Source organism: Capra hircus, chromosome 10 (genome assembly GCF_001704415.2).
Source record: "Capra hircus breed San Clemente chromosome 10, ASM170441v1, whole genome shotgun sequence".
NCBI classification, from domain to species: Eukaryota; Metazoa; Chordata; class Mammalia; order Artiodactyla; family Bovidae; genus Capra; species Capra hircus.
Genome location: NC_030817.1, coordinates 91,708,852 through 91,727,922, shown reverse-complemented (window position 1 = coordinate 91,727,922; position 19,071 = coordinate 91,708,852). Strand labels below are relative to the sequence as shown.

Below are 19,071 nucleotides of genomic sequence, written 5' to 3'. Positions count from 1 at the left end.
GCACTTTCACAGCATCATGTTTCAGGATTTGAAAGAGCTCAACTGGAATTCCATCACCTCCACTAGCTTTGTTCGTAGTGATGCTTTCTAAGGCCCACTTGACTTCACGTTCCAGGATGTCTGGCTCTAGGTGAGTGATCAGGCTGCTTTACTCACTTTCAATACATCAATGACTGGATACACAAAAATTTCTATGGCTTATATATTTGAGAAGCTCTACATGCTTTGAATTCATGAAAATATTCATGTATTTTTTTTGCTCTTTGTTGTTCATTTGCTAAGTCTTGTTTGACTCTTGTGACTGCACAGACTGCAGCATTCCAGGCTTCCTTGTCCCTTACCTTCTCCCAGCGTTTGCCCAAGTTCATGTTGATTGTATTGGTGGTGCCATCCAACCGTCTCAACCTTTGTTGTCCTCTTCTCCTGCCTTCAGTCTTCTCTAGCATCAAGGTCTTTTCCAGTGAGTCAACTGTTCACATCAGGTGGCCAAAGTATTAGAGCTTCAGCTTCAGCATCAGTCCTTCCAATGAGTATTCAGGGTTGATCACCTTTAGGACTCACTGGTTTCATCTCCTTGCTTTCCAAGGCGCTCTCAAGAGTCTTCTCTATCATTACATTTCGAAAGCATCTATTCTTCGGCTCTTTGCCTTCTTTATGGTCCAGCTCTCACAACCATATGTGACTACCGGAAAGACCATAGCCTTGACTATACGGACCTTTGTTGGCAAAGTGATGTGTTTAACACAGTGTTCAGCTTTCCATAGCTTTCCTGCCAAGAAGCAATTGTCTTCTAATTTCATGGCTCCAGTCACCATCTGCAGTGCTTTCAGAACCCAAGAAGAGGAAATCTGTCACTGCTTCCACCTTTTTCCCTTCTGTTTGCCATGAAGTGATAGAACCGGATGCCATGATCTTAGTTTTTTGAATATTGAGTTTTATGCCAGCTTTTTCACTCTCCTTCCTCTATCTCATTGAGATGTTCTTTATTTCCTCTTCATTTTCTCCTATTAGAGTGGTATCATCCACATATCTGAGGTTGTTGGTATTTCTCTCGGCAGTCTTGATTCCAGCTTGTAACTCATCCATCCTGGTGTTTCTTACATGCTCTGCCTATAAGTTCAGTAAGCAGGGTGACCGTAAGTAACCTTGTCATCACACTCCTTTCTCAATCCTGAACCAGTCAGTTTTTCCATACAGGGTTCTAACTGTTTCATCTTGACCCAAATGCAGGTAGAGGTAAGATGGTCTGGTGTTTCCATCTCTTAAGAGTTTTCTACAGTTTATTATGATCCACATATTCAAAGGCTTTAGCGAAGTCAGTGAAACAGAGGTAGATTTTTTCTGGAATTCCCTTGCTTTGTCTCTGATCCAGCAAATGTTGGCAATTTGATCTCTGTTTCCTCTGCCTTTTCAACGCTCCACTTGAACGTCTGGAAGTTCTCAGTTCAAATAATGCTGAAGCCCAGCATGCAGGATTTTGAGCATAACCTCACTAGCGTGGGAGATGAGTGTAGTTGTCCAGTGGTTTGAACATTCTTTCATACTGCCCTTCTTGGGAACTGGGATGAGGATTGACCTTTTTCAGTCCTGTGGCCACTGCTAGGTTTTCCAAATTTGCTAGCGCTTTGGATATTGAGTGTAGCACTTCAGTGGCATCATCTTTTTAAAATTTTAAATAGCTCTGCTGGAATTCCATCACAGCCTCCACTAACTTTATAGATAGCAGTGCTTCCTAAGGCCCACTTGACTTCATTATTGTCTGGCTCTGGGAAAGTGACCACACCAACGTTGTTATCTGGGTCATTAAGATATTTTCCGTACTGTCCTTCTGTGCATTCTTTCCATCTCTTGATCTCTTCTGTTAGGTCTTTACCGCTTCTGTCCTTTATTGTGTCCATCTTTGAATGAAATGTTCCTTTGATAGTTGCAGTTTTCTTGAAGAGACCGCTGGTCTTCTCCCGTTCTGTGGTTCTCTATTTCTTTGCGCTGTCTATTGAAGAAGGCCTTCTTGTCTCTCCTTGCTGTTCTCTGGAACTTAGTTGGTCTACCTTCACCTTTCTCTGTTGCTTTTCACTTCTCTTCTCTCTTCAGCTATTTGTAAAGCCTCCTCAGACAACAGTTTTGCCTTCTCACTTTGGTTTTCTTTTGGGATGGTTTTGTTCACTGCCTCCTGTACAATACTATGGACCTTTGTCCATAGTTCTTCAGACACTCTGTTTGCTAGCTCTAATCCTGTGAATCTCTTTGTCACTTCTACTGAATGTTCACAGGGGATTTGATTTAATTTGTACCTGGCTGGCCTTGTGGTTTTCCCCACTTTCTTTAGTTTAAGCCTGAATTTTGCTGTGAGAAGCTGATGACTTGAGCTGCAGTCATTTCCAGCTCTGTTTTTGCTGTCCGTAAAACAGCTTCTCCATCTTTGGCTACAAAGAATGTAATCAGTCTGACTTTGATGTTAACCATTTGACGATGTTCATATGTAAAATCATCTCTTTTGTTGTTGAAAGTGGGTGTTTGCTATGACCAGTGCATTCTTTTGGCAGTTTTCTGTTAGTTTTTGACCTGCTTCATTTTGTACCCCAAGGCCAAACTTGCCTGTTACTCCAGGTATCTCTTGACTTCCTGCTTTGGCATTCCAGTCCCCTATAATGAAAAGGACATATTTTTGTTTTGGTATTAGTTCTAGGAGGTCTTCTAGGTCTTCATAGAACTGATCAGCTTCTCAGCATCAGTGGTTGGGGCATAGGCTTGAATTACTGTGATATTGAATGGTTTGCCTTGGAAATGAACCGAGATTATTCTGTTGTTTTTGAGACTGCATCCAAGTACTGCGTTTTGAACTCTTTCATTGACTATGATGGCTACTCCATTTCTTCTTCTAAGGGATTCCTGTCCACAGTAGTAGACAGAATGGTCATCTGATTTAAATTCACCCATTCCCATCCATTTTAGATCACTGACTCCTAGGATGTCTATGTTTACTCTTGCTATCTCCTGCTTGACCATGTCCAGTTTACCTTGATTCATGGATCTAACATTCGAGGTTCCTGTGCAACACTGGATTTTAACTTTCATCACCAGACACATCCGCAGCTGAGCGTCATCTTCACTTTGGCCCAGCCTCTTCATTCTGGAGCTGTTAGTAGTTGTCCTCCCCTCTTACCCAATAGCATATTGGACACATTCCGACCTGGGGGATTCATTTTTTGGTGTTACATCTTTTTGTTTTTTATACAGCTCATGGGGTTCTCATGGCAAGTATACTGGAGTGGTTTGTATTCCCTCCTAAAAGTGTTTAAATTTTGTTTTTTCACCTTTATGTAATTGATCCACATAGAATTTATTTTTGTTTGTGATTGTTGTTCAATTGCTTAGTCATGTCCGACTCTTGGTGACCCCATGGACTGCAGCATGCCAGACTTCCCTGTCCTTCACCATCTCCCAGAGCTTGCTCAAACTCATGTCCATTGAGTCAGTGATGCCATCCAACCATCTCGTCCTCTGTCATCCCCTTCTCCTGGCTTTGATCTTTCCCAGTATCAGGGTCTTTTCTAATGAGTCGACTCTTCACATCAGGTGGCCAGAGTATTGGAGCTTTAGCATCAGTCCTTCCAATGAATATTCAGGATTGATTTCCTTTAGGACTGACGGGTTTGATCTCCTTACAGTCCAAGGGACTCTCAAGAGTCTTCTCCAGCACCACAATTCAAAAGCATCAATTCTTCCGTGCCCAGCCTTCTTCATGGTCCAACTCTCACATCCATACCTGACTACGAAAAAATGATAGCTTTGACTAGATGAACCTTTGTCAGCAAAGTCTCTGCTTTTTGTGTATTTGTATATGATATCAAGTAGGAAATCTATTAATTATTCCATCTGGTTAACTAGTTATCTCAGCTCGTTAGTGACTAATACATTATTTCTCCACTGTTTTGTGGTATGACTTCTATTAGGTATCAAGTTTTACAGGATTTATTTCTGTTTCCCTGCTGTATATTGGTGTTTTCTATGTCTTTGGCATCTGTACCATACTGTTTATTACAATATTGAATCTTTTTCTTTAAAAACATTATTATTTTTTTGGTTGCACTGGATCTTCGTTGCTGCTCATGGGCTTTCTCTAGTTGGCGCGGCAGCTGCTCTCTAGTTGCAGTGCTTGGGATTTTCATTTTGGAGGCTGCTTTTGTTGAGGAGCACGGGCTCTCAGGCACACAGGCTTCAGTGGTTGTGGTGCACAGGCTTAGTTGCCATGTGACATGTGGGCTCCTCCTGGACCTGGAATCGAGCCTGTATCCCTCAAAACAGCAGGCAGATTCTCAACCATTGGATCACCAGGGATGTCTCTACGTTAAGTCTTTTTTAAAAATTTATTTATTTTTAATTGAAGGATAGTTGCTTTATAAGATTCTGTTGGTTTCTGCTGTGCGTCAGCATGAATCAGCCACAGGTATACATACATATGTCCTCTCCCTCTTGAACCTTTCCTCTCACCTCCCACCCCATCCCACCCCTCTAGATTGTCTCAGAGCACTGGTTTGAGCTCCCTGAACATCCAGCAGATTCCCAGTGGCTATCTGTTTTACATGTGGTAGTGTATATGTTTTCATGGTACTCTTCATTCATCCCCCTCCCTCCTTCCACCATGCCCGTGTCCACAAGTCTGTTCCTGTGTCTGCGTCTCCATTGCTGCTGTACAAATGAGTTCATCAGCACCATCTTTCTAGATTCCATATATATGTATTAATTTGTGATATTTATTTTTCTGACTTACTTCACTCTGTATAATAGGCTCTAGGTTCATCCACCTCATTAGAACCCACTCAGATGCATTCTTCTTTTGGTTGAGTAATATTCCTCTGTATATCTGTCCCACAGCTTCTGTTCATCTGTGGTGGGCATCTGGACTGCTTCCATGTCCTAGCTGTTGTAGATAGTGTTGAGGTAAACATTGGGATACCTGTGTCTTTTTCTATGGGTTCTCAGGGTATGTGCCTGGTGGTAGGATTGTTAGGTCACATGGTAGTTTCAGTCTTAATTTTTTAAGGACTCTCCATAGTGGCTGTATAGTTACATTCCCACCAAGAGTGCAAGAGGGTTCCCTTTTCTCCACACGCTCTCCAGCATTTATTGTTCATAGATTTTTTTTTTGATGATGGCCATTCTGACTGATGTGAGGAGATATCTCATTGTAGTTTTGATTTGCATTTCACTAATGATGAGTGATGTTGAGCATCTTTTCATGTGTTTATTAGCCATCTGTTTGTCTTCTTTGGAGAAATGTTTGTTTAGGTCTTCTGCCCACTTTTCGATTGGGCTGTTTGTTTCTGGTATTGAGCTGCATGAGCTGCTTGTAAAGTTTGGAGATTAATCCTTTGTCAGTTATTTCATTTGCCATTATTTTCTTCCATTCTGAGAGTTGTCTTTTCACTTTGTTTGCAGTTTCCTTTCCCATGCAAAAACTTTCAAGTTTAATTAGGCCTCATTTGTTAATTTATTTTTCCATTACCCCAGGAGGTGGGTAGTAGAGGATCTTGCTGTGATTTATGTCATAGAGTGTTCTGCCTGTGTTTTCCTCTAAGAGTTTATAGTTTGTGGTCTTAGATTTAAATATTTAATCCATTTTGAGTTTGTCTGTGTATGTTGTTAGGAAATAGTCTAATTTCATTTTTTTTACACATAACTGTCCAATTTTCCCAGTACTACTTACTGAAGAGACTGTCTTTTTGCCTTTGTATATTCTTGCCTCCTTTGTCAAGGATAAGGTGCCCATTGGTGTGTGGGTTTATCTTTGGCCTTTCTATCTTGTTGCATAGGTATATATTTCTGATTTTTGTCCCTGTACCATACTGTCTCGATGACTGTAGCTTTGTAGTATAGTCTAAAGTCAGGAAGATTGATTCCTCCAGCTCCATTCTTCTTTCTCAAGATTACTTGGGCTATTCGGGGGTCTCTTGTGTTTCCATACGAATTGTGAAGTTTTTTGTTCCAGCTCTGTGAAAAATGCCATTGGTAATTTGATAGCAATTGCATTGAGTCTGGAGATTGCTTTTGGTAGTCTGTTCATTTTCACAATATTGATTCTTCCAACCCAGGAACATGGAATATCTCTCCATCTGTTTTTGTTGTCTTTGATTTCTTTCATCAGTGTCTTATCATTTTTTTGTATACAGCTCTTTTGTGTCCTTAAGTAGGTTTATTCCCAAGTACTTTGTTCTTTCTGTTGCAATGGTAAATGGGATTGATTCCTTAGTTTTTGATGCTTTGAAACTGTGGTGCTGGAGAAGACTCTTTAGAGTCCCTTGGACAGCAGAGAGATCAAACCAGTCATTCCTAAAGGAAACCAACACTGAATATTCATTGGAAGGACTGACGCTGACCCTGAAGCTCCAAGGAATACTTTGGTTATGTTGTGTGAAGAGCTGACTCATTGGAAAAGACCCTGATGTTGGGGAAGACTGAGTGCTGGAGGAGAATGGGGCTACAGAGGATGACATAGGTAGATGGCATCATTGACTCAATGAACATGAGTTTGAGCAAACCTCGGGAGATAGTAAAGGCATGCTCTTCTTCATGGGGTTGCAAAGAGTCAGACACAACTTAGCAGCTGAACAACAACAGCTGCATGTGGGTTATCCACAGGAGTTTGCTCCTGTGTTTGCCCTGGAGGACTTGGGTCTGCCCCACTGAGTACCAGGTATGGAGGTGACCTGAATGCTTGGATAGCAGGGACCCTGGTAGGGCCAAGTACAGAGGGGATCTGGCAACCACAGGCACAGGAGATGTGGGACCCTTAGGATTTTTTCTAGCCTCTGGAAACTCTGGCCCAATAAGGATTGAGCATGGAGGTGGCACAGCTGCTTGGGCTGTGGGGAGTCTGGCAGTGCCAGGTGTGTAGGGGCGCCAGCAGCCTTAGGTGCAGGAACTATGGCTCTAGTAGAGTCTTTTTCTAGCCCCTGGCATCTGGTATTCAAAGGTCCTTCTCTGTTGCTTACTGCATCAGGCACTTAAAGGGCCACCCTCTCGGGACTTCCCTGCTGGTCCTGTGGTTAAGACTCTCAGCTCCCAATGCAGGGGGCCCAGGTTCGATCCCTGGTCAGGGAACTAGATCCTACATGCTGCAACTAAGACCTGGTGCAGCCAAATAAATGAATAAATATTAAAAAAAAAAAGGGCCACCCTCTCTGGGGTCTTTTTTGGTCAGCTGCATGTGCTGGAATATGGGGGGGGAGAGGCTATGGTGATGGCTCCACCCCCTGTGAGTGACTCAGAAGTATTGCCTTGACTCCATCATTGCCTAGGTTTCTTCCAAAGGCATTGACCACTGCAGTCTTCTCCCTCATGTCCCCTTGGGCCATCTCCTTGCAGTCAACAGTATACTTTGCCGTGAGATTCCTCTCCAACCCATAAGCTCCTGCTCTCAGCCACCGTGCATTCCAGGGGACTTCTGTCCCTTTCCAGGGTATGTAGGACTGTGGCAAGGATTGGCTTTGTGGATCTCACTCCATTCAGACTGTCACAGGTCAGCTGCTGCACTCTCCAACGGCCTCAGATGCTACCCTTGTGTTCTAAACAGTTGCTCTAATGTATCAATCTGACCCCTGCTCCAGTTCCCCCACCCCTTGGGTGCAGGTCCAGTCCTGCTTACTCTTCTCTTTTTCCCCACCTTCCTTCATTCTACTGAGTTTTGCTTGGATTTATATTTCCTTTCTGGTGGTCAGGGGCTCCTGCCAGCTCTTAGCTGGTCTTCTGCAAGATCTTCTGTATATGAATTTGTTTTCTTGATGCGTCCATGGAGGAGGACGTACTCCCTGTCCACCTGCTCTTCTGCTATCTTGTCTCCTCTCTATATTAAGTCTTGATATTACAGGTCTGCCTACCTTCATCATCTTCAGAATTGCTTGACCTATTCTTAGCTCTTGACATTTCCATAGGCATTTTAGAGTCAGACGTATTCCATCTATATCTTTGGTTGTGTCTGGCTCCCTTTTCGGGGCTGCTGTTTGCTGTGTCAGAGCAAACTCAAGCCGCATGGGTGGCGTCTTCAAGTCCAACAGCTCTTCTGGCCGCTGAACTTCTCTCTGCAGCGGCCTGCTTGTGTGTTGTGTTTTCTTTTCTTCTTCTCCTTCTCTTTCTTCTTGTCCTCTTTTTCTTGTGGCTGTTTTATAAAATGTCTACAGTTATTTTTTGACTGAAGAAAAAGTAGTATAGTGAGAGAAGGCAATTAATAGAGAATGTATAGAGCAAAAGGTACAAATCTCTTTGATAGGTTGCTGGGACGTTCTAGATATTTTTCTGGACATATATAAGTGTGTTCATGAAAAAGTTGGACATATACAACTGTTTTCATAAAAGAAAAAAATTGGTCATATGCAAGCTGGTCTGTAGTTGGCTTTATTTCATTTAGTATTTAAAGGGCATTCTTCTGTAGAGCTAACTCATTCCTTTTGATGACTGCATTGTATGTATATACAGTAATGAAACCAATTCCCTACTTGTAGATATCTACCTACTTTTTGAAGTTGTAGCTACTTTCACATACTGTTGATCCTCATTGGCAGAGTGGAGCTGTGCAGTGTATGTTCCATCTCCCTAATGTCTTCCCTCTTATTCTTTTCAAGGAGTATTACTGGGGTTCTGCCAAGACTGTTCCTATTTACTTTTTAGGGTCACTGGAACGTAACTTTATTAGATGGAAAGAGTGGACAGTTAACCTAGTGAGCAGTTAACCTTGGGATGAATTCTTCAGTTTGGTGCTATCTGTATTTTACTAAAAAGACATACTTGCAGGTTTTTTGTTTCCATTTTGTTTTTAATGTACAGTGTCCTGGGGGAGAGTGCCAGTGGTGTAGTGCTGGAAGTAGCAGCCAAACTGAAGAGTTAAGAAATGAACAAATTTGAGAAAATGGAGATGAAACTCTTAAGTAGCTCATTACCACACACTTGATTATAAGAAGCTAGGGGAGCAAGTGAGGCAGTTCTCGGCATTTTGGTTTTTATTGATATACTTTTTGAAAGAAGTTGAAGTTGGGTTTCTATGTTATTTAATTTGTCCTTAATCTTCCTAGCCTCCACCAGGTAATGTGAAAATGCCTAATGTACCCAGTACACAGCCAGCAATAATGAAGCCAACAGAGGAACATCCAGCTTATACACAGATTGCAAAGGTTAGTTCATGTTACATGTGTTAATTCATATGGGAAATTATAATATCAATAACATTTGCTTTCAGAGCAAAATACTTCTTTATATAGTGTTCCTTATTACTTAATTTTATTGGAGTATAGTTGATTGATCCTTCTTGTTTAATTTTTAACTCACTTTTGAAGCTGGGCTAGTAGTTTCTCAGCCCTATAATACTCATACCTCATTTTCAAAGTATTGATTTGCTTTGCTCCATTATTAGCAGCTATTGAATTCCTGTCATCTTGGTGTATAACTTGTGTAGTGAAATTTTTATTGCTTTTGGTCTCACTTTTTAATACACAGTTCCATTACAGTAACAATGATAAGATCAGATAGATATTATTGGAAGAAAGTTAGGATGGCTAACCAAAGTATATTGGTAGTCAATAGAAGGTGGCAAAAATACCAAGAAAAAAGGAGATGAATAAGATGCCTGGTATTACATGAAGGCAGATGGATTTATAAACCTGAATTTCTTAACCATATCTTCCTTGTACCTCATTATCTTGTAAAATATAAGGAATTATATAGTATTCCTGCACTGGGAGCCTTAGGTACCATCTAATCCAAGTCGTAAGAGCTAAATTCAATTGGCCTTTTCTCTATTCGTCCCTTTTCCTCAACTGTTCTGTCTCTGTCCCTCATTCTGATTTAGCCACGGTTCCCCTTAATTTCATTTTCCCAATTACCTTAGGATTATAACTTCTCTTACTGAGAGAATTTTTTCTTGTCCTAATGGGCCCAACATTCCTATTGAGGGTTATTTTCATAACCAGAAGGCCAAAATGGGCCAAATAGTTCCATAATATTTTTTGAAACTGTAATCTTCAGTGAATTCCTATATTGTGGAATCGTAGTTGAATTAAGTTTCTAGCATAGTAGAGAAGTAGGAGTATAGTAGAAGGAGAAATATTACTGTATTTTCCACTTCTGACAAGGTGTTCCCTTATTTTCTGTTTAGGAACATGCCTTGGCCCAAGCTGAGCTTCTTAAGCGCCAGGAAGAACTAGAAAGAAAAGCGGCAGAGTTAGACCGTCGAGAACGAGAAATGCAGAACCTCAGTCAACATGGTAGTGTCCAAAGATGTTTGAAATAAAAATAACTTCCTTAACAGGCCTGCACCAGCTGTAGGTCATTCGGTCCGTAGATAAAACTCTGCCCTGTTATTCTATCAAGGAGATCAGATATGGCAGACTTCCTGCTTGATACTCTGTAGTTCTCTGATCTCGGGTGATTTGCAGTGTTTTAATAGATTAGAACAGTGTTAGACTCTTCACAAGTGAATGAAAATATGGTTTTACTTTATTGTAAATCAGGAGCCTTTCATTCTGCACTTGGACCTTCAGCTGGGTCTACTGAAGCTTTGTGCGTACATGGGAGTGTACCCTATGTTTGACTGCATTTAGCTGGTAACTTCTGGTTTATTCAGACCAATTGCAAGTTAATCTGCCCCTATCCTCACAAGTATATCTATATATGTCAAAACCGGGTTTAAAAAATAACACCTATGGTGACTCTAGGAAGCCTGGGTATTTTGATGGTGCCAAATAAGTAACTTCTCTGGTGGTTCAGTGGTAAAGAATCTGTGTGCCAGTGCAGGAGATGTGGGTTTGATTCCTGGGTCAGGAAGATCCCCTGGAGAAGAAAATGGCAACCCGCTCCAGTATTATTGCCCGGAGAATCCCATGGACAGAGGAGCCTGGTGGGCTATAGTTCATCAGATCTCAAATGAGTCGGACACAACTTAGCAGACACAGCAACAACAAAGAAATAACTAAGAGGCGAATTGATTATTTGATGTGAAATCCATTCAGGCTGTGACTGCCAAAGATCAGTCAGTTCAAAGGAGAGCTTAGGGAGAGCTAGAAAGTCTTTGATACGAAGGGATGAGAGAGCTAGACAAATTACTGTGAACATGTCTGGATAGTTATGGCATTGACAGTATTAGGAGAGTGATAATATACTGCCTGTTTTTTCCTTATCTTAGACTATAAGTCTAGGGCCTCATGTCATATTTCTTTGCCTTTTCATACTAAAAAAGCTATGACAATTAAAAAGCAGAGACATTACTTTGCCAACAAAGGTCTATCCAGTCAAAGCTATGGTTTTCCCAGTAGTCGTGCATGGATGTGAGAGTTGGACCATAAAGAAGGCTGAGCACCAAAGAATTGATGCTTTTAAACTGTGGTGTTGGAGGAGACTCTTGAGAATCCCTTGGACTGCACAGAGATCCAGCCAGTTAATCCTAAAGGAAATCAACCCTGAATATTCCTTGGAAGGACCGATGTTAAAGCTCCGATACACCTGATGTGAAGAGCTGTCTCTTTAGAAAAGACCCTGATGCTGGGAAAGATGGAAGGCAGGAGGAGAAGGGGACGACAGAGGACGAGATGGTTGGATGGCGTCACTGACTCAATGGACATGAGTGTGAGCAAGCTCTGGGAGATGGTGAAGGACAGGGAAGCCTGGCATGCCACAGCCCATGGAGTTGCAGAGTTGGACACGACTGAGTGACTGAACAACAACAAGGGCCTCAGGAGGACACATTTATCCTGGGCCATTTCTCGCTTGCAACATCAGAGACAGCATCTGTGAAAGGAGGAACTAAAAGTTTAATTGAGATCAGTGTTTCTAAAATTCATGTAACAAAAATCTGTCCTGTTCCCTTAACTTTGACTAATACAGATTGCTTCTATGAGAGATGTTTTAGTAAATGAAATAGTAATAAAGTGTGAGAAATTAAGGGACTTGCTGTAGGTTATATATTTAAGTACTTTTCATCTGTTAACTCATTTCATCCTCAATACAATATAGGAAGGGTGGTAAGTTGTTCTCAGTTTATGAGTGTAGAAACAGAGTCTTCAGGAGGTTGAATAAGTTGTTCAAGGTCTCCTAGACAATGGATGTGTAAGTACTTCTAGTTTCAGAGCCTCTGTTCTTTACTCCGGTTCTCAGCTTCTCAAGTAGTGTGAGACTTGTCTGAGAGATGTGTGAACTATATAAAGTTTGAAAGGAGTGATAAAACAGTGGAGGCATGTTGGGAAGAATCAGAAATAGAGGATGCTTTTTTTCCACTATGAAAATTTTCCTCATCTATGAAGAAGTATGTAAAATCGAATTTATGAGTGTGGGATATGATATGTAAAATGAGAAAATGGCCTTTAGGTGCTGTTTTTACTCTTTGTTTTCAATGTTTTGACTTCTTTAGTTTTTTATCTCCCCAGTCTCTCCGCCACTTCCCAAGCCCTATTTTCGGTCTAATTTCTGTATATAGACACATTTTTTCTCCTTACAATTGGAATTTTTTTCTCTGGGTTTTGAAGGTGCTGTAATTCCTTAACTTCTTTCTCATGATTGCTTCATGTAGTTTTCACATATTTTTATGCTTTTCTTACATCTCTCCTTTTGACATTCTTTCCAGACTTGGAGATTTCCAAATTTGGTTCTTTGGTATTAGTTAGCTTGTGTTTCTTCATGGAGTTAACAGAAGAAAACTCAAAAGTTTAAAAGCAGATTTTGCCTCTTTATGTGGGTTAGGAATTATATTTAAAGATCGTAGATACTGAGGAGGAAATGGTAGAGACTTAAAATCTGCATGGGTTTCATGTGAGAGCCAGAGTCTTAGGACTTTGAAATAACTCTCTTTTTAGGGAAGAGTCATAGCATATGTCCCTATGCCCTTTTTTTCTTTTGTTGTTTCAACTTACATAAGTGGTATGACACTGGAAAATTATTTTACCATCTAATTGATATTCTGGGAAAAATTTTAAAAATAGAAAGCTTGGTTTTCAGAGTTGTAGGAATGTAGATATTACAGTGTTATGTTTTTAAACTGTTAAAAGAATAGATAATAGTCTTTATTATGAAACAAATAATTACATGCAAAAAGAATAGCAATATTTGTACTTATATAAATAACTTTTTTTTTTTTTTTTTGCAGGCAGAAAAAATAATTGGCCACCTCTTCCTGACAATTTTCCTGTTGGCCCTTGTTTTTATCAGGATTTTTCTGTAGATATCCCTGTAGAATTCCAAAAAACAGTAAAGATTATGTACTACTTATGGATGTGTGAGTATAGAATAAATTATATATTTGTTTGAAAGTGTTTATATTTTATTGTCAAAAATCTACCTTAAACTCATATATTAAGGTTGCATCATTAATTGGTCCTTTCCTATAGATATTTTAAATTTGAGTGACACAGACATTTAGTTACTTCAGAAATGTGCAGTATGTGGCTGTCTGAGTTCTTATCTGAGGAAGGTCTGTGTACTGAGAACTGGCATTCTTTTGAGGAAGGGACTTCCCTATCATATGGTGGAATTTTGCAATGATCCTTTTTCTCTGAAAAATCTTATCTAGGTAATAATCCTTTGAAATAATTATTTGTAGGATTTTATGCAAATGAAAGCTGTAAAGCATTAGACTATCTTATAAAAGGGCATAAACTTGAAATATTATAAATTATTTCTCTTCGAGCTTTGAGCACTATTTACTGTTCACTTTCAAGTGGAGAGGAACACTTTTATTATTGAAGTGCTGAATTGATACTGGATATTTCATTAAATAGAACAGTAGGACATACATTTTAGGATGTGATGTTCACAATACTTTGGATATAATTACAGCACATGGAATATTAAAACTAAATGTCAAACTGTTACCAGTTTTTGTATGTACACAGAATTCCCACTTACTCTTTTATTTTTATTCCAAACAGCAGTCTTAGCCCCATTTGACATCATTGTTTTGGTAGGAGAGGTAGCTGCCATGACTTCTTACTTGCACAACTGCTGAGTTAATAAATGCATTGTGGAGTACATTCTTGTTGGAGAAAATTTGTGTGTTCTTACTGTATGATTAAGGAGCCTCTCTCCACCAAATATATGAGATCATTTTCCTAAAAATCTTGCAGCAGCATTGCGAGGTTGCTTTGGAATGTGAGAAGTGATCCCTTATGGATATGTTTAACTTTTGTTTTTAGTTTCTTTTGAGATTATGTTGTCAATCTGACTTCTTTGGTTAATCCTGTCAGTAGTGCTACATATTTTTATTAAAGGTTTTGATTCCATATCTGTCCATACTAACAACTCATATTTTATTAGATCAATATATCATTAAATATATGCAGATTAAAATAATTGGGCTTCCCTGGTGGCTCAGATGGTAAAGAATCCTTTTGCAGTGTGGGATTGATCTCTGGGTTGGGAAGATCCCCTGGAGGGGGACATGGCAACCCACTCCAGTATTCTTGCCTGGAGAATCCTCATGGACAGAGGAGCCTGGCGGGGTACAGTGCATGGGGTCTCAAAGAGTCAGACACGACTGAGCGACTAAGCACAGCACATTGGCCTAGCATTTTAAGTATAAGTTCTTCGACTTATTAGTGAAAAAATATATTTTAGATAGGGGAGATGGGTGTTGGAAGAAAATTCTATAGGGAATTTGGTAAATATAGATTGAATGGGGAAGATGATGAATTTTAACCGAATAGTTAACTGCTTTACCAGTGCTGGAGAAGGAAATGGCAACCCACTCCAGTATTCTTGCCTGGAGAATCCCATGGACAGAGGAGCTTGGTGGGCTATAGTCCACGGGTCGCAAAGAGTCGGACATGACTGAGTGACTTCACTTCCCTTTCACTTACCAGTGCTGATTGTTTCAAAATAGGTCTGTTTTGTCCTAGTTACATATAACTTTGTGAGGTTCTTACGAATAACATAGTTGGCTATAGTTTTTCCCAACCCTGTTTAGTTGGTAGATCTGTATTCCATCCATTTAAGGTTCTGATTTGAAAAAACATTATCTGCAACAAAGTACGATCTAGTGCTAGCTTAGTAATGTCTCTCAATTTCATAAGATATAGGCTGTTTTAGTAAGTTATTTTCAAGAAGTCTAGCTTGTTACTGATTTTGGAGTTGACTAATGCTTTCACACTGTAATGGGCTTCCCTGATAGCTTAGTTGGTAAAGAATCCGCCTGCAATGCAGGAGATGTGAGTTTGATCCCTGGGTTGAGAAGATACCCTGGAGAAGGGAAAGGCTACCCACTCCAGTATTCTGGCCTGGAGAATATTATCACACTGTAATAATAATTCTAACAAAAGATAACATTTATCCAGAATTTACTTTGTGCGAAGCACAGAGCTAATCACTGTATATATATTACATTATTAAATCTTAAAACCACACTATGAAGCAGGTATTATATTATCTAGCTTTATAGTTTGAGAAACTAAAGCTTAGAGAATCTGACTAACTTGCCCAAGATTACTCAGCAAGTAAAGTTGGATTCAGATGGCTTGATTCTAGATCCCAGAGTTTAGATTCCCATGTTATGCCACCTACAAGGTACCAAAATAAAGAAGTAATTTACATTTTAAACTCAAATATGATGAAGATATGCTTTCAATGGTACTTTTCTTGAGGCAAGTAATCTCTATAAAGGAACTGAAGCAATTAGAAATACCAATATGAAATTAATCTCAACCTCTTTTTGACTATACTCTTGAATTTAAAGAAGAAAAGAAAAAGAAAATTTAAAAACATCAGCTATGTTAAAGACCATTTATTGAAAAAGATAATATACTGTCCTAAAATTGTTTATTTTAGGTATCTTATATTGTAATGCAGGACTTAGCAAGAAGACTATTCCAATGATGGTTGCAAATTTAGGTCCACTAATACCAGATTTGAGTGCTTAATAAAGCAAATTGAAATTTTATAAGAAGGAGGATCATTCAACTTGGGAATCATATAAACAAAATGGCCTAAAAATTTCTTAAGTATTTTACCCACAATTGAAATCCATCAAGTGGACTGAAGTTGGATTGAGATTAACAACATAGAATCGTGCATTTCACTTTACCTAGACCTTCTGTGTGTTTTTTTTGGTCTCTGTGTAAGAGGACTGATTGTTTAGTAAGTAGACCTACATGTTTTACTCTTCATTGGGATACAAATGATCATAGTTGCTGGTTACTATGAAAACATATAGAAAAAATTTTAATAGATTACACAAAATTTAATTGACATTTTAATCTATTCTGAAAAGAATTTTTGTGAGCTTTAAAATACACATACCCGTATATTCTGTCTTTTTTTCTTAAACAGATTAGGGGATAAACCTTAAAAAGTTACTTCTTTAGAGGTTGAAATTTGACTTAATGTTCTGAACATTTATAATGGTTTTAGGCAGTTGGATTCCATTTAATATTACAGAATAATATCACACAATATCTCAAATTCTGTTTTTAAGCCCTTAACAGAACTACTTTTATTTTGAGGCCAAGGATTTTGAGTAAATTTATTATAAGCTAGCTTTCATGACTTAGGAATCCTAATGGGAATAAGTAAGAGTCTTTCCTGTGTGTTAGAATGGGATGGAATTTTAAAGCTGGAAGGGCTTGTGCCCTTCTTCAGTTGAAAACCTGAAATGCACGGAGGTTGCTTAGCTCAGTATATGTCACTCAAACCCATGTATTTTCATTCTTCCTCTGGGGCTTGCTCTCCTTCCCTAGCATTTGTGTATTTATCTGGTTGTTAGATAAAGGCAAATTTAGAGGCACCCTGGAATTTGTGTATATCTTACTTTATTAACTATCAATTTTTTGATTAATAATTTAAAGAAATTTTAAAGCTTTTTTAATGTATGTTGAAAATGTATTTTTTAAATTTATATTCACTAGGTTTACCATTTGTTGTTTTTAATTAAGGTAGTAGTTTGTTAACATATTTTTACTGTACTGATAATTTACATTAAACAGTACTTTAACTTTTGAAATGATTTATTTCTTATTGAAAAATTCAGCCTGTGAATAAATTTTTAAAAAAATCCTGTAAAAAAGTTACTAGTTATAATGGGTCAATATTCTTTAGGATAATAGTGTTCTTAGATGTTACTCAGATTTTTGGGTTTTGGTCTGTCAGGCAAAGTAATTATTAAGATTATAGGAAGAGTTTGCCAAAGTCTATTTGTATTAACAAAAAGAATGATCTGCCAAAGTAGGTCAAGTGCATCATTGTAAACTTTACTTTTTTTGAAATAAATGTAATCCCCTACCAAAACACTGTTTTTAATGCCAGGACTTGAGAAAATGGGCAACTTTATGAAAATGAGTTAATAATCCTTATAGATTGACTGTGTAGTCACTGGAAGTTTCTACTGTAGTAGTAGTTTCAGTCCAGTCATTCTAATTAATTTTATTGCTTAAAAATGTTACAATGAGATTGCACAGGGCACTTCTCTAGTATTCTCTTGTGTAATTCATGCTGGGAGGAGCCTGCAGCCCTATGCTATAAAAATTATAGTTCCAAGTGTAGGATCTTTTTCTTCTCAAGTCCTGGTTCTTTTCCTGGCAGCCACTACTTTCCTGCTTGGGCCTTGGATCAAGAGATACATCACATGTTTCCTTCTTAGGGAAGAAGCCCTTAAGGTCGTGCTTCTCTGGTTTAGCTGTGTAATTGCCCATTAGGAAAGGGCCAGAAGAATTTTTGCCAAACAGTGCATGTATTAGAACTCCTTTTCCTGTGAATACTCTGTTTTCAAATCAAACGTGTAAAAAACAGCAATGTTTTGAAAAATGCTAAATGGAAATGGGGTAGACTATATGTGCTTTTAGGAAGTATTTTGTCAATGATAGTTTCTGTTAAATGAATACATACATTGAACGTAAATATTTCTTTTCTGTTTTGTTTTTTAATTCCACAGTCCATGCTGTAACACTGTTTCTAAATATCTTCGGATGCTTGGCTTGGTTTTGTGTTGATCCTCCAAGAGGGGTTGATTTTGGATTGAGTATCCTGTGGTTCTTACTTTTTACTCCTTGTTCATTTGTCTGTTGGTACAGACCACTTTACGGAGCTTTCAGGTAAAATGTGTGTACTTTATCATGTGCTCTTTAAACCTGTGAAGTAAATAATTTGTAGTACACCTTAAAGGTAAAAGTGACATATGTTCATGTTTTAAGCTTTTTATTATTGTACAGTATACCTTCAGAAAAGTCCATATATAACATCTCTGTGTATTAAGTCCATCTCTAACTTGCTGTATGTTCATTCGACCTTGTAACTAACAATATCCTGTTCTTTTCTCCCACTTGAGAAAAAAGACCAAACATGAAAATGAATGAGGGGAAAATGAGAACAAACTTAAGTCTTAATATTTGTGAAAGATTCTTTTCCATAAGAATATTTTATTCCTATTTTCGCCTTCAAAAAAAAGTCAAAAGTGGTGATTAATCCTAATTTTTTAAATGGATCTGGGTAACCTAGCTAAGGTAATATTTAAAGTGAGTCACTTCACCTAGCAACTTGGTAATTATTTTCTGTGTAAATTCATTTTTGATTTTTCAAAAGGCAGTGACATTTTAAAACCATTTAGACTGTAAGATTAAGTATACTATTTTGCACGATATATTTTAATGAATGGGTAGGATAAACATTTCCTAAATGCGTGTTCTATGGGCTGTTACTAGGTGTTGTAGGAAAAAATGCTCATTAGCTTAAGTTTGGGAAGTTAAGTGGGATAATAAAACTAAATAAGTTTCTTCATTTCAGAATTTCTTAGGTTTCTTTAAGAGCTTAGTGTGCTTTGTGGTGTAACCGTGAAACCATTATATGTGTCTGTATGTGAGGTATCTTTTATTGCTTCAGAAAATAAACATTGGGAAATGCTGATTTAGATGCTAGCCTTAGATGAGTCCATGCATTCAGTTGTTGATCGGCTTACTTTTTATTTGAGTAAACTCGTTTATGAATGACAAACCTTTTTCAGCTCTCATGCACATGGAGCAACATTACTATGAAATAGGCGTGTATTGTGCAGACGATGTATTAGAGAAATTAGAGGGCCACATTCAGTTGTTTAACTTATTTTCCTTTTCAACA

At 38.5% G+C, this 19,071-nt stretch overlaps 1 protein-coding gene across 4 annotated transcripts in view; it reads left to right on the top strand.

The window, feature by feature from the left end:
- SCAMP1 (secretory carrier membrane protein 1) overlaps window positions 1–19,071 on the top strand; it is a 154,591-nt gene that overhangs the window by 68,995 nt on the left and 66,525 nt on the right. For all 4 annotated transcript variants that reach the window (XM_018053678.1, XM_005685067.3, XM_013966720.2 and 1 more), the window contains 4 exons: window positions 9,066–9,164; window positions 10,145–10,253; window positions 13,124–13,252; window positions 17,894–18,053. In XM_018053678.1, coding sequence (XP_017909167.1) covers window positions 9,066–9,164; window positions 10,145–10,253; window positions 13,124–13,252; window positions 17,894–18,053 — 497 coding nt within the window. The remainder of the gene's footprint in view (window positions 1–9,065; window positions 9,165–10,144; window positions 10,254–13,123; window positions 13,253–17,893; window positions 18,054–19,071) is intronic.